General features: G+C 39.6%; 1 protein-coding gene across 4 annotated transcripts in view; it reads right to left on the bottom strand.

Annotated features, from left to right (window-relative positions):
• kcnab1a (potassium voltage-gated channel subfamily A regulatory beta subunit 1a) overlaps window positions 1–27,479 on the bottom strand; it is a 115,337-nt gene that overhangs the window by 49,105 nt on the left and 38,753 nt on the right. The window contains exon 1 of one of the 4 annotated variants that reach the window (XM_044203880.1): window positions 25,116–26,841. The exons of the other annotated variants lie outside the window; for them this stretch is intronic. Within the exon in view, the coding sequence (XP_044059815.1) occupies window positions 25,116–25,324 (209 nt within the window). The 5' untranslated portion in view covers window positions 25,325–26,841. Of the gene's footprint in view, window positions 1–25,115; window positions 26,842–27,479 lie in introns of those variants that run through there. 4 annotated transcript variants of the gene reach the window in all.

Here is a 27,479-nt window from a genome sequence, read left to right as displayed (position 1 = left end):
ACTCCAGAGACTTTTCAGTGTCCAACATAAAAAAAATAAAAAATCTCACTGGCCCACTTGACCAGTTCTCAGCCAGAGTTCTACTGGCCCCTTGTATATTTTCACTGGCCCAGCAGCCAAAAATGAAAATAACTCTTTTTTCCATCATTTAATAATTATAGGACCCTTTATTGCAACACTTACCATAAAAGGACATTTCAATCATCCTTACAGTATAAGACATTACGTAAATATTTACATTTTAATCCAATCAAAGAGTACAGTACAGTACATTGTTGGGATGCTATTATTATTATTGTAATTGTTGTTATCCGTACTTTCAAACGACATCTTGAATAGTGAGGCAGTCCACAAATTTGGCAAGGATAGGAACAATAAATCAAAACGCACCCTTCCAGGCAGTTTGTTTAGGAAGTAGCAACACCATTATCTGATGCCAGTCACAGCCCATGGAAGTCACATGGCTTGTTTGATTTGTGGAGGAAACGACTGCCTGCCAAAAACCCACAGCACTCGACCTTAGACAGTCACGTTAGTAAAGAAGAGCGACCATCTTTTCAGCGGCCCAGTCCACCACTAGCCCAGACGGACCAGTGACTGGTCAATCAACTTGCCCTGCATAAACCTTTACTGGCCCCAAGCCATCAGTTATGTCGGACCCTGCTCTTTTGTACAGGATAAAGCTCTCAGCCTGGATGGAAGACATGCTGATCTGCACTTTTACTTACATGAGCAGCTGGTCAGAAAAGCTGCTGGATGACAAAAACACAATGTAGTATTACTTCATGTGTCGGGCCAAATTAGTCTACATTTAACTGTTATTTGTTGTAGGTTGCTCTGTATTTTGTACTTTACAGGCTTTTAAAAATTACAGCCACATTAGATGATTCACATTGTATAAAAATTAAGTATGCCACTTGCAGCAGCCACCATTACCAGACTCAGAAAAACACTAATCCAGTTTTAATAGGGATTAGTGTGTCTTTCTGCCTGAAGTTCCCTGCAAACCAAATGAGGAATTAACAAGCTGCAGACAAAATAACAAACACTCAGGCTGTGGCAAAAAATGTTTTGATGTAGTAGAGGGCATACAGTATACATATATTCTCTCAGTCAAACACATGCACATTCACCAGAAGAGAAAAGCCATTGCATTAATACAGACTGAAGCTTCAGCTGCTTACAGTGATGACTTTGCATTGTGCATGATTAAAATAAAACTCAGCAGAATTTTCTGTCTGCCGTCCAAAAGTCTGTCTGCCTACTGTTGCCACCTGAGCAGCCTCTCCGTCGCTGTAAAGGCGAACACAAGGTTGATTTGTTCTGAGACTGGGACAGAAGGAGATGGACAAGCTGAGACAGCAGCCAACTCAGAGATACTGTATCTAAGTGGTCTTGTCACTAGAAGACCATAGGTTCAAATCCCTGAAGCAGCAGGGGAAATGCAGGTGTGGAAATGAAATGAGCATCTCACTGCCAAGATGCCCTTGAGCAAGGCAAGGTGTACAATTGTGTGAATGTGAAGTGGAGTACAAGCTAAAATTTTTAGAAGGTTCTTCTTTGCAATGACTCAGTTTTTTAAAAGCCTGTAGATCTTCTTCTTCTACCTCTTCTTCTTGCGGTTGCTCCCATTAGGTGTTGCCACAGTGGATCATCTGTTTCCATCTCTTCCTTTCCTCTGCATCTTTCTCTGTCGCGCCAACTACCTGCATGTCCTCCCTCACCACATCCATTAACCTCCTCTATGACTTTCCTCTTTTCCTCTTGTCTGGCAGCTCCATCTTGAGCATCCTTCTCCCAATATACCCAGCATTTCTCCACTGTACATCTTCAAACCATCTCAATCTCGCCCCCAATCTTGTCCCAAACCGTCTAACCTGAGCTGTCCCTCTAATATACTCATTGCTAATCCTGTCCATCCCCTACCCATTGAGGTCCGCTCCATTCACCACTTACTCCTCCTTGGGTACACTCTCCACTGCTTTCTTCCACTCACTCCAGAATTCTCTCTCTTCCATCTCGCACCCAACTTGCAGGCATTTGCGCTGACAACATTCATCATCACACCTTCGAATTCCAGCTTCATACTCATCGCTCTGTCCGACACTCTCTTCACCTCCAACACACTCTTGACATGCTCTTCTTTCAGGGTTACACCTACCCCATTTCTCCTCCCATCCACACCATGGTAGAACAGTTTGAACCCACCTCCAATGCCCCTGGCCTTACTCCCCTTCCACCTGGTCTGTTGCGCACACAGTTTATCTACCTTCCTTCTCTCCATCATATCAGCCAGCTCTCTCCCTTTCCCAGTCATAGTGCCAACATTCAAAGTTCCAACTCTCACCTCCGCACTCCTACCCTTCCCTCTTCTCCCTCTGTCTCCGAACATGTCTTCCTCCTCTCCTTCTCCTTCGTCCAACAGTAGCATAGTTTCCACCAGCACCCTGCTGACCAACAGTACCGGTAGCGGTCGTTGGTAACGATCATGATCCACATATCTGATTTGGCATAGATTTTATGTCTAAGTCACAACTGTAGATACCTCACTGAACATGGATAGATCACAAAAATAACAGACTATTGAGCAATAACAAGAGAGACAGTTGTGATGCTGTTCATGTTTCTGTCCATCTGTTCAGCTAATCCTGTTGGGTCATTAAATACACAAATTAAGACTTCAATCAATAAATGGAGATTAATGTGTACACACACACACACACACACACCGAGACATATTCACACACAGGCATGTTCACACACAAACAAGCACAGAGAGGAATGTACACATATTCATACACAAACTTGTTTTTGTCACTCCAATTTCTTTTCTTATCACTTGTCATTAAGAAATCATATTGAGATCACAAACCAATTATGTTTGAGAAAACAAGAATTCTGCACATGGCTTCTTTGACCTTAGGCATCTTTCACTGCACCATTTAATTTCACTAAATGAAAAACTGGCAAAAACAAAGTTAAAACAAAACCAATGTGTAGCATACGTTAAAATTTAAATTGCAAAAGCAATTATCCACATTTGACAACATCACCTACTGTATAAAATATAGGTATAACTTGCTTTTCTGAGTAAAATTTAAATCCTTTCAAACTTGGTTCTTTTTGATGTACTGTAGGTATAGTTTTTTTAATAATTAATTAACACTAGTTGGTAGACACAATGATTCAAAGTACCTTACTGCGTATTTTTCATTAGCACGGGAGCCTCAATGGAAATGGGAAATTTAACCATTAGAGTTTCTTAAATATACTAAATATATCCACAAATGACAATTGATTGAAAGCTGTGGTGACATTTTAATGCATGCTGTACATAGAACAATCATAATATATCACAAGTCTCTTAGGAACAGTTTGGTGCACAGGCTACATCACTATCATGCCATTTCATGAGAACAAGTTTTGCATTATAGTCAGTGAGTCTGAGAATAATAGTGAGAGATACAATCAAACCACCTGACATTACCTCCCATTCAAGTAGTCTAATTAATGCAGCCTATACCAGGGAAAACATGTTGATCCAATGACTATCTGACAATGAGGCCGTGCTTCTAATTCAAACAGATAAAGTATTTCTTTTGTCTACTGGGTCATGGCCGTTACATTACAAAAGCAGGAATTCAAACTAGCATGTCATTACATGAAGAGATGAGAGAGTACACCAGGAATGTCTTAATGCAGCAATGAGTCATTAAAATTCAGTAAATGAGAAGATGTAATTGGTGAAAGTGAAACATAGTGCATACAATATCAAAGAAAATGTATGTATGCTGATGCTACTGTTGAAAGAATAAAACAAATAGATCACATTAAGTAGAGCAATGGTTGCAATATGAAAAACTATATAAGAATTCGAAAACATTCTCCTGTATGTTTCTTTTTGCTGTTAGTCCTAACAAACATTTGGTTTTTACTTGTGTGAACTGAAAATGTTTACTTTTTTACAGTTTTGTGATTGGTTTGCGCAGATTCAAACTGAAAAGAAAAAAACTTGGGACTGTATTCCTAAAATTTCTCTGAATTACTGGAATCATTAAGAACATTTGACTAGGAAAAAAATACTGCTATCTCTAAGAAAAGAGAGGCAGTTATGAAGCCTCCTACAGCCACTTTCAGACAAGTGCAATGAGATAACTTCTGTTATGAATTGGCGCTATATAAATAAAATTTAATTGAAAAGTAAAGTTCTCCTTAGAGAATAAATACTATCACCATTATCATAAACTGAAATAGTCTTAACTCTGTAATTCACTGCAGTAACAAAGAAATAAAAGTTCTAAAGCTATTTGACCATCCGTCAAGCACTTCTGAGGGCGTATACTGGCATCTTAAATCTAGTAACTCCAGACTATGTATCCACTTTTAAATAGACTTGGAATTATGTTCACTGTATCAGTCAAAGACAACTGTAGTAATATGCTATGTTGTTTCAATATTTATTTGTCCATTTTGACTATGACACTTTGTGTTGAAGTTTTAGAAGAAGTTGGTTTGCACTATTAAAGGCTGCAAATCAATTAGTGTTTCCCGAATTTTTTCTGCCCAATGAAGCTTTTTGTTCTTGGAAGCACTTGATTCAGCTGCACACTGCTGGAAGATACACAGAGAACCACTTTTCACCTAAAAGTCAGATGGACTAATGAACAATGCATTCAGTCCATCTCATAATGTCCAGCTGGCTATTATGACAACATCTATTTTCTTTCTAGCTGTGGAAAAATATGGCGATGAATAACATGCTCATAAAAACGTGTTTTTACAATATGGTCCTTTCCTCTTGTTGGTATAATAACATTCTCACTCAGGTGCAGTTTATCATTATTGCTCTAAAATGCAAAAACAAACTAAAAGAGTTAAGACTCCGCTGAATAGCCCAAATGTCTGATGTCAGTGTGCTCCTACAGTATAACTGGTTCTTTATGTAGCTGATCCAGGACAGAAAGAACTATTTACTATGGGGAAGAAAACATAATTCTTTTATCTTGGGGTAAGTATGGTTTGCAAGTAATTAGATCTGCATTTTCCTCAATACTTTCCCAGGAAAAAGACTATAAATAGTAACATTTACCTTTTTAAATAAATAATAACCCCATTCAAGACTTCCCCTTACCCAAAGAAACACTGACACTGTTGCTGCTGAAGCTCGCATGCACAAGCAGTTTACTTCAAGGTGTCATTCAGATTAAAGGAGAATATATTCAGTCTGATAGGCTGTGATATCGTTTAGGGGCCTTTCATCATGTGTAAAGTTGTAACTAAATTGGAACAACTTTGACACAAACTGTAACACATTCAAATACACACACAAACACACACACACACACACACAAAGGCAAACACTCATATCCGTAGATGCACAAACCCTACCACAAACACAGACACACCAACATTCAATTCAATTCAATAGGCTTTATTGGCATGACATTTGACATGTGTTGCCAAAACACAATTCCGATTATGATAAACAATAAATGAAAGGAATTAAATGAACAAAAATAATGTCATTAACAATATTAGTTAATAGAACAAAATAGACACATGAAATAAAGTAATATAAGTAATCAGGTTAGTATAATTTCAATGTGATTTTAAAAATGCAAGACAAAAAAAACACACAATTATTTGAATGGAGGTGATATGTAAACACACATTTACAGATGCATGAACATTAGCAGACATAATGTAGTGAGACAAACACTTCTTTTTACAACTCACTTCCAACACAACATAGTACTGACACACACATTCACACACCCATGTGCAGAGATTGAATTAAATTTATGCATGCAGAGAAAAGTCGGAGCCAGCAGATTTTCAGAGTGTATGTTGGGGAGCTGGAGTGTGTGGGACACGGTCAGTAAATCCTTCAGAATAGCAGACTGAAAAACACTCACTAAGTTACTGCGTTATAGACTTGACTGCACATGCACGCACGCACACACACACACCACGAACATGGATACAGGTACAGATACACACGCAAGACATACAGTACGTAAACATGTGCACACAAAAACACACATATGCACACATACTGTATCATACAAGTACACACACAGTTATAAATGTCATAAAACTGCTGTGGACCATAAAAAGTATAATATACAAGCACTGACTCTCCCAGAGAAGAGACAAGACCTGCTGAGTCTCCAGCATATTATTATTACTTATTGCTGTTTTATGGTTGTTATCACTGTAATGTTTAATAGGGCTGATAAATTACACTAAAAAAAGCAACTAAAAACAAAGAGCTACCTTTCTTTTTTAGGATTCTTTTTCAATAATCATATAAAATTGATTGTTGGAAATGTCTTGTCAGGGGCAAATTAAGGCTCGATAAATCAGTGTTGACTACTAAGAGATGATGAGAGACAGAGAGAGTTTCTGTTTTCATGAAGGAAAAAGCAGCTGCAGCCTTTCAAAGAGCAGAGAGTGGCACAATGGCAGAGTTCAGACTTGTGGTCCTTTTCAACTTAAAAGGACATGGTTCCTTTTTTCTATGCTGAGATAATGATATTATTTTTACGACAGCATGCATATTGAACACACGGTAAGCCCCATAATGTTTTCTTTGTTTGTTTGTTTGTTTGGTTGTTGTGTTTAGCTAGCTTTTTTTTCCATGTTTCAAATGTATTATGTATGTTTGTATGTTCTATCATTGATTCATAGTACTTTATGTTATAATAGAACAAGGTGACTTTTTGACATTTAGGCTGCACCACCAATCAAAGCACCTCAATGCAGCCTCAGTGTCCTGCCTGCTGTGTGCCAACTAAATCCCTTCAGGGATCAACAAATGTCTTCCGCTCTTTGATTCAATTGCAAGATAAATAAAGGTTAATGAAACAAAGCAAATCTTAAATGAATTGTAACAAGATGACCTTTGCAGAACTACAATAGGATTTAGAATAAATTTGTAGGTTTAACAGTCCACACAAAACACTTCCCAATGCATGCATGTGGAACCACCAACTGAGACAGACATCTCTGGATTCATAGGAAAATCGTATGCAACCAGTACAGTATCTGCATGCTTTCTGTAAGTGTAATAGTGATATAGTGAGCCTAAGAAAATCAGGCAGCATACAGTAGCAGGAAAATGAAACTGCTGTTTGAGGTGGCAAACAGAGTTATACCTTTCTGGACAACAATCCGATAATTTTCCTAAATCTACACTAATGGCTCTGAACAGCACAGAAATAGATGTAACTTCTTCATGCCCTGTGCTGTTCTGTCGGTCCAGCATGTCAGCTGTGAATTAGTTCATGTGTAGACCACACTCAGCAATCACTCCATCCTGCATTTTTCACAACACAGCATTACTGCTCACTCAGCCATGCACTACACTGCAGCAGCCCTGACTCTCTGTCCACCTGTAAGGTATACTTCATGCTGTCACCTTAAAATGAATCTCTCCTTCTGTCTCTAGGTGTGTTTTTTTCTCTTGTTTGAACTCTTTTCAGGTTTTGTCCATCACAGAAAGCTGCCTCTCATTTACACGTGTGGTTAAGAGGGTGACAAGAAGACAGACAATTTGTACAGAAATAAAGGAACAGAAGAGTCTTATACACACTATCAAAGAAAAGCCCGCTAAGCCTGGAACCTATCAGCTCAATCATAATAACAGAACCTGATCCAGAGAGGCTTGTTCAGGTTTCATTATCACAGCAAGTCATGATCCCCAGGAAGGGGTGTGGGATTGTGGGGAATCAACGGTGCTTTCAGATTATGTTTTAAATTTGAGTTTCACACCTCAGAAGTGAGGACATTTTTGCAAGTACGATCATGTCAGATTTGGCCACTTCTGGTCCTATCCATTATCTCATCAAACTGAATGCAGGAATCTATTCCTGCTCGAGTGCCTGTACACCGCCTGTGTAATACGTCTGTTAATGCTGAAACTGTTCATCTGTTCAGTTATTGTATTGCTGCTGTACTGCACCGTGTTTAGGTTCAGTTCTCCACAAAAGCTGTGTTGTGTTGGTGGGAAAACTGGAACTAGTTTGCCATTTATTCACCTGGTGTCGCCCCAAAGTGCACTGACTTTATTCCATAGGCACACTTTATCATTTAGTTTGTTATTTTTATATTCTTTTTAGTGATCACTTTCATAAAACAGGTGACAGTATTTATCTGCAGTCTTAAAAGAGCAGAAAACCAAAATCTTTGAACATTTAAAGAACTAATACTTTCACCCTCACACATGACATTCACTGACCTTTTCAGGATACAAAAAAAAAGAGTTGTCCTAGTTTTATTTTCTATAATAGGCTGCTGTCAATTTAACTGTCTACAAAATGGATTAATAGTCTAATTATGATGCACATTATCATCATGCTGAGGTATCAAAATACACCAGCTTTGTCCTTTATGACAAGTTTTCACAGCAGATTTCATTTTTTATTGCCCACAATGATTCACCATCTCATGGTTGAAGTTCATTATTTCAACTTTTCCCATTGCACCGGACTACAGCTGCTGCTTCACAGAGGCAGTAAGTGTAAGGGTTAATAACAGGCAGGTAGTAAACACGGTCCTGTCAGAGATACAGGAATTAATGTACTCATTGTAAGGTTTATGTGAACATAAGTCCCTAGATGTGTTTGTCACGTGTTACCAGATTCTCAAGGAGTGAATATGATAAATTAGGCTTCAGTTGAGTGCTTGCTGTGTGATAAATTGATTAATACTGTGCTGGCTGGCAAAGCACTAATGAACCCAAAATACTTTTTTTCACATGCAAAATCGCATCATTAAAGATTTAATCTCTATTGGGTCTCTGTTGACCTCTTTCTTCTCTCTCTTTAGTTCCTCTCCAAAAAATGTGAGCGATTTAAAAATTACACTGTGGCTCTAACAACAGCACTACCATGGTGCATGAGGCTCATATACACACATCAACATACACACCACACCTTACTGCACACACTCATACATTAACCCATGCTGATAGCTACAGACAAGAGGACAAATAGGGAATGGAAATGAGGAAGTAGGGATAATTACAGAGGAACTGCAGGAGCCGGAGAAAGGAAAGGGGTCATTCACTAAAGCTACAATTAGCAAAGTGTACAAGTATGTTGCCACACTGGTGGGACAATAAAGATCTATTCCAGGGGTTTTCAAAGTCTGAGACTGCAGGTCTCCCCTCAGACAAAGCTTGGAAAAAGGCACCCCCTCACCCCCCCTTAGTTTACTTCCTTAGCTTCGCTCACTTCCTGGATGCCTATGGGATCATGATCATGTTTTTTGATCCCACAGACACTCAACAACTGAGCCAAGATAGCCTAAAATTGCTGTTTGACAACACCAAATACACACAAAAAAAGGTCTGTCCTAAGGCATTTCTTAGTTCCTTTTAATAACTAATGTAATAGTTTCACTTCTATTCACTGAGCCTCCCCTGAAACAGTTTGGAGCCCCACTGGGGAATCTCGCCTCCCATTTTGAAAACCTCTGATCTATTCTATTCTATTTACAATTTACAGATTACAACGTGGAAAAGAAAAATATTTAACTCACCATGATGTAAGTATAATAAAACACTTTTAAAAAGGTACACACAAAGTTTGTTATGAAGTGTCAAGCAGAGTAGCAGGGAAAAACAGGGGATTGGACCCAAACGCAGACAACAGAGGCAGGCTGGTACAGTTCAGTGATTTAATAACACAAAATAGAAATACAAAAGGCTTACGGGGTGGTCAAGCAGGCACAGGTCAAAACAGAATATACAGTCAAACAAATCCGAAACGGTGCGGACAAAGTCCAAAATCCAGGCAAGATCCAAGAGAAACAGAGAATAAAGCCAAGAAACACTGGGGGAAGACAGGAAACACAGGCTGGGATGCTCAACATAAGACAAAGAAACAAGGGAAGCGCACAGACTTTATACACTCAGGTGAGGGGAGATAGCAAGGCACAGGTGAAACTAATCAGGGTGGGGAAGATAATCATAAGTGGAGGGAAAACCACACAAAGACAGGAAGTAAAACTACAAAACACATGGAGAGGAGTGTATATCAAAATATAACAGGAAACGCCTAAACCAAACCCTCAAACCATGACAACGCTATACTATAAGTAACTCAACTTATATTATATATATATAAAATATATATATATACATACATACATACATACATACATACACACTGTATGTATGTTTGGTGGTCACTGCCCCGGGTGCTCCGATGACCACGGGCACCACTGTCGCCTTCACCTTCCAAGCCTTCTCCAGCTCTTCTCTGAAGCCCTTGGTATTTCTCTAGTTTCTCATCTTCCTTTTTCCTGATGTTGCCATCACTTGGTATTGCCACGTCAACCACAACGGCTTTCCTCATATATATATGTATAAACTTTGTCCTTCACCCTCCGCGGGTGGTCTCATCCTTCGAGCTTGGGTCCTCAGAGGCCTGGGAGCTTGAGGGTTCTACGCAGTATCTTTGCTGTTCCTAGTACTTTGCTGTTCCTAGTATATATATATATATATATATATATATATATATATATATATATATATATATATATATATCCATCCATCCATCCATCCATCCAGCACATACCTGCAGGGTGTAAGATGCTGGCAGGAAAAGCATACATGGAGCGTCATGACCAAGTGGCTGGCATAGTGTACAGGAACATCTGCACGGAGTATGGACTGGAAACCCTGAGGTCAAAGTAGGAAACACCTCCAAAGGTGGTTGAGAATGACCGAGCCAAGATCCTGTGGGACTTTCAGATTCAGACTGACAGAATGGTAATGGCGAACCAACCAGACATCGTGGTGGTGGACAAACAGCAGAGGAAAGCAGTTGTGGTTGATGGCAATACCAAGTGATGGCAACATCAGGAAAAAGGAACATGAGAAACTAGAGAAAGTGGTGCCCGTGGTCATCAGAGCACTCAGGGCAGTGACCCCCAAACTGGAGGATGAGACCACCCCCAGAGGGTGAAGGACGAAGTTTTTTTTTTTTTTAATCTATACATACATAAATACATAAATATATATACATATACATACACACACACACACACACACACACACACACACACTGTATGTCATCACAAAAAACAAATTACAGAAATATTTCACATAATAAAACAACACCAAGACATCAATAAAAATGTCCAATCAAATACATTTTCAGAAACTTTTTCTGGCGGTCCAACCCTGTCTCCTAGAAATCTCGTTCATATACTTCAAATTTGTTTTCCTTAGTTATGTTTTTTTGGAAAATGTAATTGCTGCCTGGATCTTTATATGTCGGGGGCACTACATTTTTGTACTGCACACAAGTCGCAGAGAGGTGGTAGGGGTGCATGATGGACATACAAAGCACATGTTAATTAACAACGTTCCTTGTTTATGTTAATAGTAAACGTAACCCGGGCTTCATTACATTCCTCTCAAAACGTATTTGCTGTTACAAATTTAGTAGTATGAAGTAGTATATAAAGGAGACAGGAGACATGGCTGTGGGGGCCAGAGTGGCAAAAGCTTGACCAAGGGATAGCTAATAAACCCCTACAATATGGGGTTAAGAGTTTGCAAATGTAAACTGAATCCAGTAGAATCCACAAACAGCCACTAAAGTGAAGCAAACAAAGGAGAAACATGAGCCTTATGCTTCTCAGTTACAGTAATGAGTTTATGGAGTTATTATATCCACCTTGCCAGTGTTCTTATCAGTCCATCTTTTCATGTCTATAACCATTGCGAAGATTCAGTTTCCACATTAACATGGTTCAGTTTTCTTCACTAATGACAATGTGATTAAGTTTTCTGCATGGGAATCAATGACAACAAGATCCCCACTTTCCTTGGATTTGGAGATATAATATACATTTGAAGTTACATCCACTACCTTTAATGGACAGGTGCTAAGAAGTACTTTATAATGATGCTGAATGCGTTTCAGCAGGTTTTAAATTACAACTGCTTCCTGAGCACTGCATGATGATGAGTAAAGTGAACATCAGAGGTCAAAGCTCTCCTGAGGAAGATTTTATTGTGTCAGCTTTGATGTTGACACAGATTAAAAACCAGATGTGAAAAAATGAGAACAAATCCATCTTAGTTGTATTTAAGAATTAGCTGAGAGAGTTTCTCTCACATTGTGTGATTGAATATCTGTCCATATACAGTACCTCTCTCCATTCTTCACTCAGTCTCATGCTGTTTCACTCATCACACCACTTTCTTTAACACCCCACCCACACACACACACACACACACTTCTTTCAATCTCCCTTTAATTCATCTGGGCTCTCCTCAAGACTTATCGATCTGGATGTTCATTATGAGACAGAGTGTGTTTACAAAGGCATATGATTGTATGATTTTGTATGATGTGTGTATGAGTGTGTTTATGCCTGATTGTGTGTGAGAGAGAGGTAGAGACAACAGAAAGAATTGTTATTGTAAGCTTATTGTCAGCTTTAAAACGATCACATATAACAAACTGATTCTCATCAGCGCAGAATCAGAACTTAACGGATATACATCTTCAAAACATAAAATAGTGAACTATCCACATACTAAATTATTTTAATACCACACTGTAGAACCAGTTTGCACAAACCAAAATCCACTTTTAAATGGAGCCACAAAACCTCCACCAAGTCAAACCTCACACACTCACACATTAGACAAACCCACACAATAGAGTGGGTAATTCACATCTCCATGGAGACAGAAGTCAATGGCCTTCATATGGATACAAACACACACACACACACACACACACACACACACACACACACACACACACACACACACACACACACACACACACACACACACACACACACACAGTCCCTCTTCCCTCACACCACTATTACATACACAGGTATAATGGAGTGAGAGAACTGTTGCTGCTTCATGCATTTATTGCACATAACTCATCAGCATGAATAAATTACTTTTTTTTTTCATTTTTTATTTTAATCCCAATTTAGTTTTGGCACTTTTTAATTCAAGGTGTAAACTACCATGTTCCTCATCCAATACAAATTGCAGGTTCAAGCTCCATCCCTTTTATGGATAGACAACCCAACCAGCCAGTAAGAGTTGCTAATGCAGCGACCAGCACATGCTTACTGCGTCAGCGACCTCCCTTACAAACGCAGACGATTGCGTTGATTGACTTGCTGAGTAGTAGCTACTGCTGCTGGGAACTGAGCACAAGTCTCTCAGATGTTTATTCAAAGTGGGACATTTGTCACAACTAAAGACATGAATTCACTCTGTGGGTTTGTCACAACACCTCTCTGTTTAGTCATTTTTGCTAATTTTCGTTCCTTCCTGCCATTCCCCACCTGCCCTGTAGTTGCCCTCAGTGTGTTCCCACCATCCCCAGTCACCTGATCCCCTCACTCAACAGCTTTCCCTCATTAGCTCCCCTGGACATATACCAGCCCTCTTTCCCCATTCTTTGGCTAGATCGTCTAATGTACTACCCAGTCTTAGCATTCCAGACTTCTTTCCAGTTTCTGATATGATATGATATTTAATCAGATACCGTAAGACAAACAAAATAAGCAAAATAAGCAAAACATCAACGATGGAGATCAAGAGTTGCACCTGACACCCATTTTCTTTCCAGACGCCCTATGTCTGTCGGGTCAAACCATTAGTCAATTACCAAAATAGTTTTTATGACAATTGACTAATTGATTAATTAACAAATCGTTTCAGCTCTACCTTCTATGGAAAAGTAAGTTAGCGCGCTTGTACGTAGTGTGTTTCAGTGAGCTGAATATATAAGCCTTACCTGCTCACTCAATTCATCAGCTGAATGTGTAAAATGTAAATGAAATGTGTGTTTTAACGTGTCTGAATTTGTGTGTGTGTGTGTGTGCGCGCACGCGCGCCTATAATATGGGTATGTAAAAGTCAGCCACCATGACATCAGCCTCAGGATACAGTTAGGTGATTTTGATTAGGCTACAACATGGATCAAAGGCACTCAGCAGACACAGCACAGTAACACAGATTCCTCACAGCGTTTAGTATGCCACTGCTATCTGCGGAGGGAGGAAAGGGGGAGAAAAAGTGAGAGAAAGAGGGAGGGAGAAGAATTTAAAAAAGGAAAGACAGAAATACAGAAAAAGAGAGACCGAAGGGGTATAATCTGAGGAAGGAAGAAAAAGGCCAATTGAAAAGAACATCTGTAAGGGAAGGAAGTGTCTGTGAGTGAGTCTGTTGTGTCATACTTCATACAGACACTGAGGGATGAGCAATTCACAGACACGCACACACACTACATACAGTACTCACAAACTCATGCACTACGTATAGCCACACACTCAACACACACATTCACATAGTTATGTGTACCAGATCGCTGAAGCTGAGGATTTGCTCAAAGTCAGTAAAAAATTAATAGAACCAATTACTAATACTTTTGACAACGTCTTTCTATCGCTCCATCCTCTTTTTTTATTTCTCTCTAAATTCCTGTCTATACAACATTCTGATGGTAATTCAATGTAATTCCACTATCATCTCGTCAGCAAAATGTCCACCCTGTTAAATAATGATGTGGAGGAGAGGGGTTGAAGAGAAATAGAGCAGTAGTTGGAAGTAATCAAGCTGGATGTTAATATTTTGGTTGCAATATGCCAGAGATCAAAGCACAGTCATGCTGTGATAAATTTCAATGCAGTGAAGTCCTCAGCGGTTATGCTCTTTGATTTCTCGCAGTCCACACCTGGAGTATTTCAACAGGGCGATCACAACAAAGAGCTTTAGGTCATAACGTTTTCCCAGGATTTGTGAATTTGCAAGAGAGAGAGACAGAAAGAGAGGAGTCAGCTACAAATACAAGTACTAAATACTAGTAAATACTTTCTTCTGACTATTGGTTAAAATGAGAAATGAAGGTGTTTGTAATGTGTTTGACTATAATGGGTGTTTGTAATCATGTTTGAAAAGTGTGTTTTTGTTCGATACAGATTGAGAATAGCACAATTATTAAGTATTTTCCTCTAGTCGCAAAAAGACCGTCAATGTGGAGGTTTAAGTTTCCTGTAATAATAATCATTTGAATGATTGATACCTGCTGTGACATATCAGTCTGGGGGGAGCTATATAATTTAGGGGCACTGTGGGTTTGCATCTGAATGGAACAGCATATTCAAAATGTAAAAAATCACCAAATGAGAGGAAAGAGAAGATGTTAGTGCTGGCAGTGCCTTCCTCTGCCTCTAACTGACTGGACTGACTGCTTTAGTTCAAGTTTTTTGCTGGAAACAAGGAGGGTGTTGTGCTGCTTGTTCAGTGGTTGCTCTGCTCTTTAGACAGTGTTCAACTTGTGAGGTTTTCAACAATGGCAGAGGAAGGGGAGCAAAGTTTACTTTTTGCTGTAGATCCCATTTCAAGCATGCCAGTAATTACACAGACTATGACACTCCGGCTCAGTTTGCGTAAAAGAGTCATGAAATTATCCGCTTCCTTGGCACCTACTGAACACTGCAAGCCCATAATCTTCAACTGGCATCCAAGTCAGATCCGGCATTCAGCTCGGCCCAACTGATTATTAATCACTGGCCCTTTGATTATTATCCATACATGCTAATCTAGAGGGAAATAGATTTCATTCATTACATTTCATCTTGATATATGCACTGAGCGTTTCCCACTGCAGCCCAGTTAGTCCCAGCTGCAGTGGGAAACGACTGCTCAGAAAAAATCACTGATGAACTTTCTTAGTTCACATGATCAATCTCTGTTTCTCTTTCTTTTGCTCTCTCTCTCTTCTATCCTATCTATTCACAATAAAATCGTTTATCAGTCTGCACTGACGCTTGCTTTTGGTTTTGGCTCTCAGCCCCATTTAAATCAGTCTCCTGCCACACTATGGAACAAACCAGAAAAGTCATGCTGGCACTTCTTTTAATTAAAAAGTGAAAGTGAGTGGAGTGAAGAAAGCATGGGATGACCTCATTATCCTTAACTCTAACATCAGAGAAAGCTCTGCAATAATACTGGGATCAAATCAGAGGAGCAGTAACAATGATAAAATGACAGGTATTACTATATCTTTATTCTTGCATTCATAACTAGCGAACAAGCAGGCTAACTTCAGAGTCAGCCACAGACTGAATGAAATATTTTATTCAGCTATGCACAGAGAGGTATTAGTCTTATCAGTTGCTGTCAGATACGAGATAAAAGGTTGGAACTCAGAGCTGGTTTCAGCTGCAGAGCTGCCACTATTATTAATAATACTATCAGTGTCTTTCAGGCCGCCCAAGGGCACAGCAACAGTTCACAGACAAACTGACAGACAACCAGTCACTGTTTGTTATTCTGCCCACAGTTCAATATAATAGGCCCCTGTAGGGATTTACTAGTATAATCATTCATAGATTTGACACACTCTCTCTCACTGTCTGTCTCTCCCCTGTTGTTCTTCTTGTTCCTTTTATCATCCCTGCATCACTCTGTGAGCTAAATACCTGCTTGAGTTTCTCTAACAGCAATGAACAGAGTTTAAACCCATGTCAACCCTCTCAAAGCCTCACATAACACTGTTTTTTTTTACATTTTAACTCGCCAGTGATCCACAGGATTAAAAACATACAGTATTTATAAGAGGCCTCAGGTGTTTTACTGTTTTCCTTGAAATGGTGTTATAAAGCAAGAACATCAGTTGAAAGTAAAGTCAATGAATGTAGGTTCTGTTCATGCATTCATGACATTAACAGCACTTGAGGTTCAACTCTGTCTGCATTCATCACATCTCCCTGCCTTTTTTCAATCCCATTATTCCTGTCACTCTTTATTTTATTTGCAGTTTTAGCTTACCCCAATGGCTTAAAGTCTTTCAAATATGTTTGTGTGTGTGTGACTTTTAAAATGTTCCAAACTGAATGAATGGCACTACAGAGCCAAGGACATGATTACCATAGCAACAAGCAGAGATAATGCGTTGGTTAGGGCCAATGAGTATTTGTTGTGTGGTGGTTTGGAGCTCGACCAGCAGACACAAAGAATTCCTTCCCTTATTCATTATCATCTTTCTCATTTGATCCCTTTTCCCCTCATATATTATTTGTTGTCGTGTAAAGAAAAAGCTACGTGGAAATAAACAGCTGCCATCTTTCTATAACACAAACACACATGCACACTTCAAAATACATGTTAATACAAGTTAAATATAGGTATTTCACCTAACACACATACACACACAGAGCACCTTTACACCTCCTCCATAGAATGGCATACCACACACACACTTTTACAGTAGTTGCTAATCTGGCCTTTCACACCGCTATGCTGTGCAAGCTCTCAGCAGGCTACGTACAGTAGCTGAGCTGACACCAACCCTCTTCTGCCAAATTAACAGTTTATGAGTTGGCTCATGCAAAAGCTTGCCAAGTATTCACAAAGCTATCAGGAATTAGCGTTTTTCTTGCCCGATCTTTCAAACCACACACATATGGGCATATCGGAGGTGACCAGTATTTAATTAAAAAAATTGTAAGGCTGTTTTTTCTTACCTTCAGCTTTAACTGAAAAATACCTCATTTGAATCACTTTTTAATAACTGAAAATAAGAAGCTCTTTGAGAGTATGTTATTGTCCTGTGATGAACGTGTGTCAGTGTGTATGTATTTGGCTACTGCTGTGTTTTCACTCTGTGTGCAACTAGTCTCTGGCCTTGACTGCTGTCACCCATTAAACGCCTCCCATCTCCCACATCTGCTGCCTCTTTACTCTATTCTCTCTTTACTGAAAAACTAAACCAAATCATCAGGGTTAGCTGTCATAAAAGAAAGTAAAAAAACAGTGTGTGTGTGATACACAAACCCATACACTCACACTCAGATAACCAAAATAATCAAATAAAAAAAGTGTGAACTAAGATTTTAAAAAGAGCAAAATATGGCCGCGCATGTTTGTACAGTATGCATCAATAATATGCAGATAAGCCTGCTATGGATTTATGGGGACCCTTTGGTGTTTACATGTGTGTGTTTTCACATGCATGCATGCAGAGCATGTTCTGTCAACACGGGTTCAGCCTGAGATGAGACACTGGATGCATAGATTATATTCCAGTTCTATTCTAACAGGTTTTTGCTATTGGTTAACCCTTTCGAGGCTCCGTCTGAGGCAGATCAGTTCCCTCACCGCCCAATCAGGTGGTAGCATGCCATGTAAAACACTATAGAGACTGCCATCCTGTTCCCAGTGTACTCAGTAACCTGATATCAAGGAGCCAACTGCTGTTAAAGGGCTATGCACACACACAGAACTGAAATTAACTCCAGGTAAATACTGTTACTATTTTTTTTACAGTGTTACAACCCAGTCTCATGTTTTGTTATTGGCAAAAACAGGAAGCAAAGGCTGTTATAAATGTGATACTCTTCCGAATACAGGATAACAAACCCAGACCCCTGACTGGGCACAAAAGGTGTTCAGACAGCACAGAACCACCAATAGAAAACTTTGTATGGAAGGAAATACAATGCGTTTTGGTGTATAACAGTGAATGTATACATAACTTTTGTTTGTTTACAAGAGAAACATTTTAACTTTGTTAAAATCACGAAGGTTTCCATTTCAATAGCAAGTGCTGCAGTGGATGCTAAATTGTCTTGGAACATGAATAGTAAATGTCAGAAACACGTTTCATTTTTTCAGAAAGACAGATGAAAGAAAAAATGTAATTACTGTACAAAGAAATAGCCAATGAGGCTACCGCAGGTAAAACGGCAGTCTCACTGGTGTTTTATTGAGTGTGCTACCACCTGATTAGACCTGATGTGTCTCAGAGCCTTAATTGATAGTGAATTAGAGACCAGGGCATGTATACAACTAAATACAGCATTTTAATGTTTCATACATTTCTGTGGGGGGTTATACTGACCCACACACTACTGATTTATTAATACATTTGATATTAAGTCAAGCATCTCTCTCTCTCTCTCTCTCATATATAAACTCAACAAGGAGACAACACAAAAATCACTGCTGCTCTTGCTTATTTCAAATGCTGCCAAGCTAGTAACTCATTATCGCAACACACAGTGATGCATGGAAGGGACATAGGGAGCAAGTTGCACTCTGGTGGCTCAATCTATACAAATGTATACTCCATACACTAATCACACCACTGCATGGGGTTTGAACCCTTTCATGAGAGCCATCTAAATCTACTAAATCTACCTGTGTGTCTCTTTTCACCTATCTGACTGATGCAAATGTTGTTTACTGAGTGTGAAAGTAAAGGAAATCGTTATCAACTGAATGAGCTCTCACCACAGCACATCAGCGTGACGGTAGGTCACAGATGCATTTTTTATAACACTCGAAAAATAGCCCAGTGAACCTTTTCTTTCTGCTGTACTGTCAGAATGAAATGCAAAGTGTGGTCATGTAAATCCACCGTGATCCAGTATCTTATCACTGTATTCAGATGTACAGTGATGCATCCACCACCCCCACCCCTCCACACATGCACGAACCAAGCCTGCTCCTACTCTACTGCTTTGCTGTTATCAGAACTTTAAATGATTTCTACTCAGTCAAGCTCGCATAGGGTGCTGTAACAACATATTTCATCAGTCAATAAGTCAATAATAAATGTATTAGAAATCTGTTGATGCAGTAAAAAAAAATCTGTATATGTATCAACAGAACAGGACATCAGGGAGACGGAGAGACGCCCTGTGGCTACAAATTAGGTGGGAAGAACACAACCAACCTGAAGTGACACTTGAAGTTGCTAATTGTAAGTCCTAATGTTAACTAAGCATATACATTTGCTGCTGTAACATTTATAGCCTGCAAGTTCATTTATTTATATATTTGGACAAGCAACTTGTAACTATGCTCGATCTGTTTTCACTTTTCCAGAAAAAGCTTAATGGCAAGCCCTGAACATGTACTGCAATTACCACCTAGTCAAACTGTTGTTTCTAAGATTACACAGCAATTTATCTGGAAGATATTTGTGTACGATTTCTGAGCTCTAAGGCCAGGTAGGCATGTTAATCAACAAATAGAATTGTTTCAGTACTAGTGTGATTTTAATGGTAATGAATTAGTTTAGTTTAAAGAGAGAAAACACTTGAAGTTGACTAAAATGTAAAGACTTTTCATCAACTAAAATTATGAAGGACAAAAATGACTAAAATGTGATCAAAACATCAAGACTAAATCTAAAATAGCTACCAAAATTAACACTGCTGTCAGCCAGGTGACAGTTTGAAACACTCTGTTCTTTAACATGTGTTTATAGGAATAAATAGTTAAACAGCCTGACCTGTGTGTGTGTGTGTGTGTGTGTGTGTGTGTGTGTTATGTGACTAAAAACTGCTTTAAGAAGCACATGAAATGATACGCACACGCATTTACACACTGAGAAGCAAACACATCCTCGCTTGTCATGCTTTCTCCTACACAGCATTGCCAGAGCAGATGGTGTGTACAACCCTAGGTTCACTTCCTGAAACAAAACGAGAGAGAGAGAGATGGAGCAGGGGGTAGAGACAGTCTATCTAATCCCATACTGTCCGTCCCAAAGCATCACTGTCAGCAGAAGCCTCTGCCTATTGAACTTTTAATGACCAACTGACAGGAAGACTGTGCTGGCATATGGTTTGGCATCATATAGAGGAAGCTGTGTATAGCAGAGTGAGTGAGTGAGTGAGTGAGTGAGTGAGTGAGTGAGTGAGTGAGTGAGTGAGTGAGTGAGTGTGTGTGATTTTGTGCATGTGTGTGTGTGTTTGTGTGAGGTTTCATTTTAGCAGATAAAATACTGCTCCCGCTCTTTGATCCATTTTCCAAGAAGGTGATTCAATCAGTCAATCAATTAAACTTATTTCTGGACTCAAGAGTCCACAGAATGAAAAGATGGAGAGAAAAAAAACAATTAAAACAAATGAAAACTACCATCATCTACAGTATATTACATGAAATCAACAGTATCACTACAAATAACCCATTCTCAAAAGTGACACCAATCACCACAACTAAAGTGTGCAGCTTCCAGTTGGATTAACTCATTAAATATACTGTCCTCTACATTAATCATTCTGTACATATAATATCTAAACTGTACTGTACTGAATACTCACTGTAAACATTCCTCAACGGTGCATGACATGTGGGTAATTTTGTGCTGATGAACATATGACTAACACTACAAAATCCTGGCACACACACAATAACAACCTCATGGCATCATTGTAAGCGACTGTAAGGCTCTGCATACTGCTCTGTTTATTCCTATGTCATAGATAAGCAGTATACAATGGCATTAATAATACAGTAAACCCTGGAGAGCCCAGACCTTCACATCTGTTAATCACAAGACTTACATACAACCATGTAACAGCATTGTTGATATATATCTCTACTATCCATCAAATTATATGTGAAATGATGATCAAGATATTGATCTAGTCGCTCACCTTTAGAGCTTCTCCACTTTAGGAGAACTGAGAAAACATATTTTGTTTTTCTTCCATTACATGAAATCTAACCGATGGCATTTGTATTTCTGGGGTGTACAAGTACTAACATTTCCAATCTTGATTTGTTGCTGTGTAGCTGAGGAGTCTAGCAGCTCGTAGTAGCGAACGTTCCCGCAGGCCAAAGTTCCCAAACATACATTTCAGCAACACCATTACACTCAGCTGTGACATGACATGAGCCAAATATTTTTCAGGCTTCTGGCATGTTACTTCTCGACCCAAGAGCTTCTTCTGATACACACACACACACAATGTGTTGGCATCAAGATCAGGGGAATTCTTAGTGGTGAAAACACTCACCATCTTAGTCTTCACCACTTATTCGACATATTCCAATAATACAATTATGTACAACAACTTTTACACAATAGACTGAGATGTGTTTGAAGTGGCTGTGGTCACTGGTATCATAGCAGTGTCGGAACCATTGTCATCATGTCTGTTTTTAAGGCACCATCAGGAGGTGTCATGAGATTTCTCAGTTACAGACAGACGGTTTGTCAGTCAAAGTCATCAGGGTATAGAGATGCAAATCCAAGAATGTCTGCTCCCCATTCATTTAAACCTTTCAGGCATGTTTTTATGTTATTAGCATCTTTCTGTGGTCTATTATGAGAAAAACAGTGTAAGGATCTGTCCTTACACTGTGAAGTACAAGGACAGACCTTAAAGACTACCTTTGTGGATGCCTCTAGCTCTACAGAACTAAATCCATTTGTTGCTAGCAGGACAATTTGCTTTCAGCGCAATGTCACCTGCCAGGTGCATTTCTGTAAATTTCACTTTTGGTCCAGGCATGTTTTACTCGCTGCCCCTACCATTCTGGGTTGTTGTTTCCAACACAGAGTGAGGTGGCACCGAGCCATGGCCTGTACGCTGCTCATCTGTCTGCCATCTCTCATTACTGGTCAAGCCGCATCACAGCCCACTTATATTACATTGTCTAGACTACTTCAGAGGCTGGACAATATGTAAGTCCGGTCCGCAACTGTTTAATAGTCTTAGGCAAAGTGTTCGATGTTAAATTTGTAATACTTGATAAAACATCACAAAATTAAAAAGATCCCATATTTTTATACCACTCAGGTGTGTGTTTGAATCAGTGTAGAAGACACGTTACATGCTACGTTATGTTGCTATTTCGTTTCTTTCACTGTGTCCCCTGCTGCCTTGTTCAACAATAAGTAGTCATGAGCATATTTCCAGTTACAGAAATCCAGATCAATAACAAAATCTTCCATCATGGTACATATAATTTTATATCACAAAACAGTAACAGTGTTCTGTAAATTGTTTAAAATAACCATACTGTACTTCATCACATTTCAATATTTTCTTCTTTTATTTGGAACTTCCATACAAACAAAAACAACTCTTCCTGCTCTGTATTTACAATTTCACTCTCCTCCTCCATGTTTTCTTGTCACTCTCTTCTTCACACAGTATATTAAGGTTGTCACGATACCAGAATTTTAAACTTAGTACTCAGTACAATACTAGTATAAAAAAACAGTACTCTATACACCTCTTTCGATACCACGGCAGAAAGAAAAATAAGTTCTAGGCACACAAAATATCATCATTGTTTTCTTTTCTTTTTTTATTAACAACCTGCACACAGTGCTGGTACAGAAAAAGTCACTGAATACATAATGTGGAACAGTTGATTTTCTTCCCCCTTCTTTCATCTGTGCAGCCTTGGGTTGAAAATCTGATTGTAGGTCTGTTTTTTTTATAGCTTCGGTACTTTCAATACTATAGAATGTATAATTAATGGAGATCGTATCATTTTAAACACGTGGTATCAAAAAAGTGTCAAAGTATCGATACTTTTGACAACCTTATGGTATATACACCGTCGTATCGCCCAAGTTTACTCAGCATTGTTTCAGGCTCCAGCCTTTTATCCAGGTTAAAAATCAAAAATAGGTGAACATTATCGCTTAAAATAAGAACAAATTAAATCTGGCAATTTGCACTTTTCACTGTGGATGAAAAATGTATTTCCCTGTAAGTTTTGCAAAACAATTTTGCATCATTAACTTTTTTTACCATATGCAGAGTGCCACAAGCACCCTCAGTTTATCAGAGTGGTCTGCAGAACTTTCATTTGACAAAACTACTACACATTTAAATCCTAAAACGACCCTAAACTATAACTTACAGCAGCATAACTATTGTCAGATTGAGGTCTGATAGTGTCTGATGAGTCTAATTCCCCTGCCTTGACACTGAAGAGTTTTATAAAGTTCAATGGAATATTAACACCATCAAATATAGGAGTGCTGAATAGCGCTACATTCAGCCTGCAGTCTGTCACTATCTCTTCTCTATATACATACAAAACATGTCTTCATTCACACACTCTGACACACACACATCCCAGTCTGGTTTCACAGTGATCTGCGGAGCTTGGAAAGAAATTAATGGCACCATATTTTACGTAAGATTCACAGCCCGAGGCCACAAGAGTCAAATACACAAGTCAGCTGAGCAGCTGCACTGCTGAGGTCAAATCCGACTCAGACACTCTGCCCACACTGCAGAGCTGTCTCACCAAACCACAGAGAGAGAGAGGCAGAAAAAAAGTGGTTAGGTGTGTGGGAGAGAAGCAGTCCTCTTCCATTCATGGCATTTGAAAGCATTAGGATTTGAACATTTGAGTATTTCTGAACAAGACAGAATACAAGGGAGAGAGGGTTCAGATATTTCAGAGACAGTATATGTGAGAAACAGACAAAGTGTAAATGAACTGTGGGGAGAAAGGAGACATAGTGATAGACAGAACAAAGAAACTGTAGGAACTGTCAGTAAACTCTCACAAGGTAGCAGACAGCATTTATTCATAAACACTGTCAGGTTTGCATGTGACATGCAGTGTGAATGAGCAGCTTCCATATGACTTACCGATAAGTATGGAGACTGACGATCAAATTTGAAATGTGTAGCGCAAGCTCACTGAAAACATACTGCAGGCTTGGCAGAAGGTGCTTCAGATGGTGCTGGCAAGACTGGCTTTATGAAATGCCACAATATGACAGCAACAAAAGGCATATGAGAGAGGGTTTTAAAGCAGAAAGGGGGAATTTTGTGGCTTTCAGTGAGGCTGTGTTGTTTACATGCATGGATATGTATCACGATATGGTAAATGTGTTCAAAATCAGATACAAAATAATGAAATAAATGTTTAATGGAATTGACTTACATTACATTAGACAAAAATTATTATTGCTAAGCCATCAATATAAGGGTCTTTCTAGGTAGAATGTAAGCCTACTTCTTTTAGATTGTATTTACCATCTGTTCTTAATATGTTTTAAACTTTGAACTCTGAAAGGTGTACAAAGGAATTGAATTTCATTCAAAATCACAAATGTGTGGACAATTCAATTCTAATGGAAAATTGAGCAGCATAATTAAAGAATAATGAAGATGTAACAGCTGAGATGGAGTGAATGAGAAAAGAAATATAGACAGAAACATGAGTAGTACGGCAGCACATACAAACATGTGGAGGAAAAACACCTACCAAACAAATAGCTTTTTTCACAGTCACTAAACCCTGCACATTACACACATGCACACTTCTAACTGACACACACCTGTACTTCATGCCAGTGTGTTTCCCCGTTGACTCCTTGAGTGAAATGTGGCGTGGAGTGAAGGAGCCGAAGCTGCGAGCGATGATGGCCACGGTGCGGAACTTGGCCCTGGCTTGGTTTACCACGTTGGGGCTTGTGGCGTTTTGCTTGCTGTGGTCCCCATTCCCCCTCTTCAGGTTGTGGTCCGTGCAGGCGATGGACACCTGCATGGCTGAGCTTCAGTTGAGGGATCAGAGCCCGAGACAAAGATGAAAAAGTACAGATGGGACAGCTTCTCGTCCTCTTTTATTCAAAGTCTGTTCAGGTTCTCCTGTTTCTTTTGCAGTTCTTTTTTCTTTCCTTGGAAATGGATGAAGTCTTCAGTTGCTCATTTCCAAACGCTGGGTCTCCATTTGCATCACTTTGTTCTGTGAAGCAAAATAAAGCTGTAAAAGCTTTTCCTCTGTTTTTTTTACTCTCACAACAAGTCTTCCATTTTAAGTCTTTCCTTATAGAAGAGAGGCAGCGGAACAGGTCAATCATCAAAAGCTTGAAAAGAACAAAGGACTCCTCAGTTCTTTGAGGGATCCCCAATTTCTTTCCCGACCAGTCTTCCCTTCTCCTGTGTCCTGCCTCTGATGCCGAGCTCGGGGAATTTTCAGCTGCAGAATGACAATCAGAGGAGCTGGGGAGAGTGCAGAGGGATAGCAGAAAACAAGAGAGAGAGAGAGAGACGGAGATGCGACCCAGGCGCACCGCTCTCCCTGGTCTGATTGTGGAAAGAGAGAGAGAGCATGAGAGAGAGAGAGCATGAGAGAGAGGGGAGAGAGGAGGGTGAAGGAGGAGGGGACAGGTTCAGAGAAGGGATATGGAGACAAAGCAGAGGAAGGAGGAAACAAGGGCAGGAGTCACTCTCAGGTCCTGCCAGGGTGCACCATCACACCTCTGCCATCAGCACTTTTTCCCGTCTTGTCACTTCTTCTCCCCCTCTCCTCGCTCTTCTTCTCCACCCTCTTCTTCACTCTCTTCAGCGCTCCCTTGCTCCTGCCTGCCGATGTTAATGCATGTCACTAATGTGGTTGTGCCCCAGTTTCCCCCTCTTTCTCTCCTCTCCCCTTCTACATCTCCCTCGCTCTCTGATATTTGTTTTCTATCTGATATTTGGATGCTCCACTCTTTTTTCCTTCTTCCTGTTATTTTTGTTTATCTCAGTAGGGAAGCTACTTCGCCGTCAGCGCACCTTCAGGGAACTGAGACGCATGTGGTGCAAAACACAGTTTTCTCTCTCTCTCTCACTCCCACTCTCTTTCTGTCTCTCTCTTTCTAGCTCCCACTACCTGTCTCACTCACCCTCTCACTGTTTTCTCACCTGTCACCCATCTTTGAAGGTTCCTTCATCTCTTCCTCCCCAATACTTTCCATTCCTCTTTATTCCCTCTGCACACTATTCTCTCCATGGCATACCCCTTTATTCTTCTTTCCCTCTTTTTCTCTCTATTTTCTGGACCAGTAGTTCCTCTACACAAGTAACATCTGTTGGCTCTGTGTCCTTCAGCTATTGTAGCAGGATAAATCCTGCTGCTATAACTGTGCCACCTTATGGCTATTTTCTTTGCTTTAAAATTCACCATATATTGAAAGACCACATATATACTATAATTGGTTAAGTGAATTAGTCTTGTTCAAGTGCCATCTTATTTTGTGCATTTTTTTTCATTTTTCAAAGTAATATTTTTTTCAAATCCCTCACACACACACACACACACACACACACTACACACTACATACAACCCCCATAGCAGCCCCATAGTAATTCCAGTAATTCTATAAGGGGTGCCAAGCGGAGGTAAATAGAGCATTTTGCTGCGGGGTCTCTCAACAGTCTCTCTTTCTGTGTGTGTGTTTCATGTTACTATATCCAGGTGGGGACTTTAACCTGAATGCACACTCATTCATGGGGACTTGTGTCACTGAAGACTTGGTTTTAGGGCACATGTTAGAGTTAGGTTATGGTTAGGGTAAGGGGCTATGGAAAGCATTATGTCAATGACTGTTCCCCACTGGGATAGTCAAACCAATTTGTTTGTGTGTGTGTGTGTCTGTGTGTGTGAGTGATAAATGATAAATCTCTAATGTTAACACACATGAAAAAAGGCTGTGCCAACACCAATCTAGTCAGTGCTAAAGCACCTCAACATTGCAGTATCTTCGACTGTCTTGGAGTCGGAACACCGCCAACTCCGGTTGCCGTTGCGGGACAATCATCCATCCTCCACCCAAGGTATGCATGGTATGCACCCCAATATTCCCCAACTAGCAAGTCCCATTTGTTGAGAATAATAATCCAACTGATAATGATCCAAAAATATGCAATCTGTGACAGTA

Source organism: Siniperca chuatsi, linkage group LG7, assembly GCF_020085105.1.
Source record: "Siniperca chuatsi isolate FFG_IHB_CAS linkage group LG7, ASM2008510v1, whole genome shotgun sequence".
Classification (NCBI taxonomy): Eukaryota; Metazoa; Chordata; class Actinopteri; order Centrarchiformes; family Sinipercidae; genus Siniperca; species Siniperca chuatsi.
Note: the sequence above shows the minus strand (reverse complement) of the source record. Positions and strands in the feature narration are given on the sequence as shown.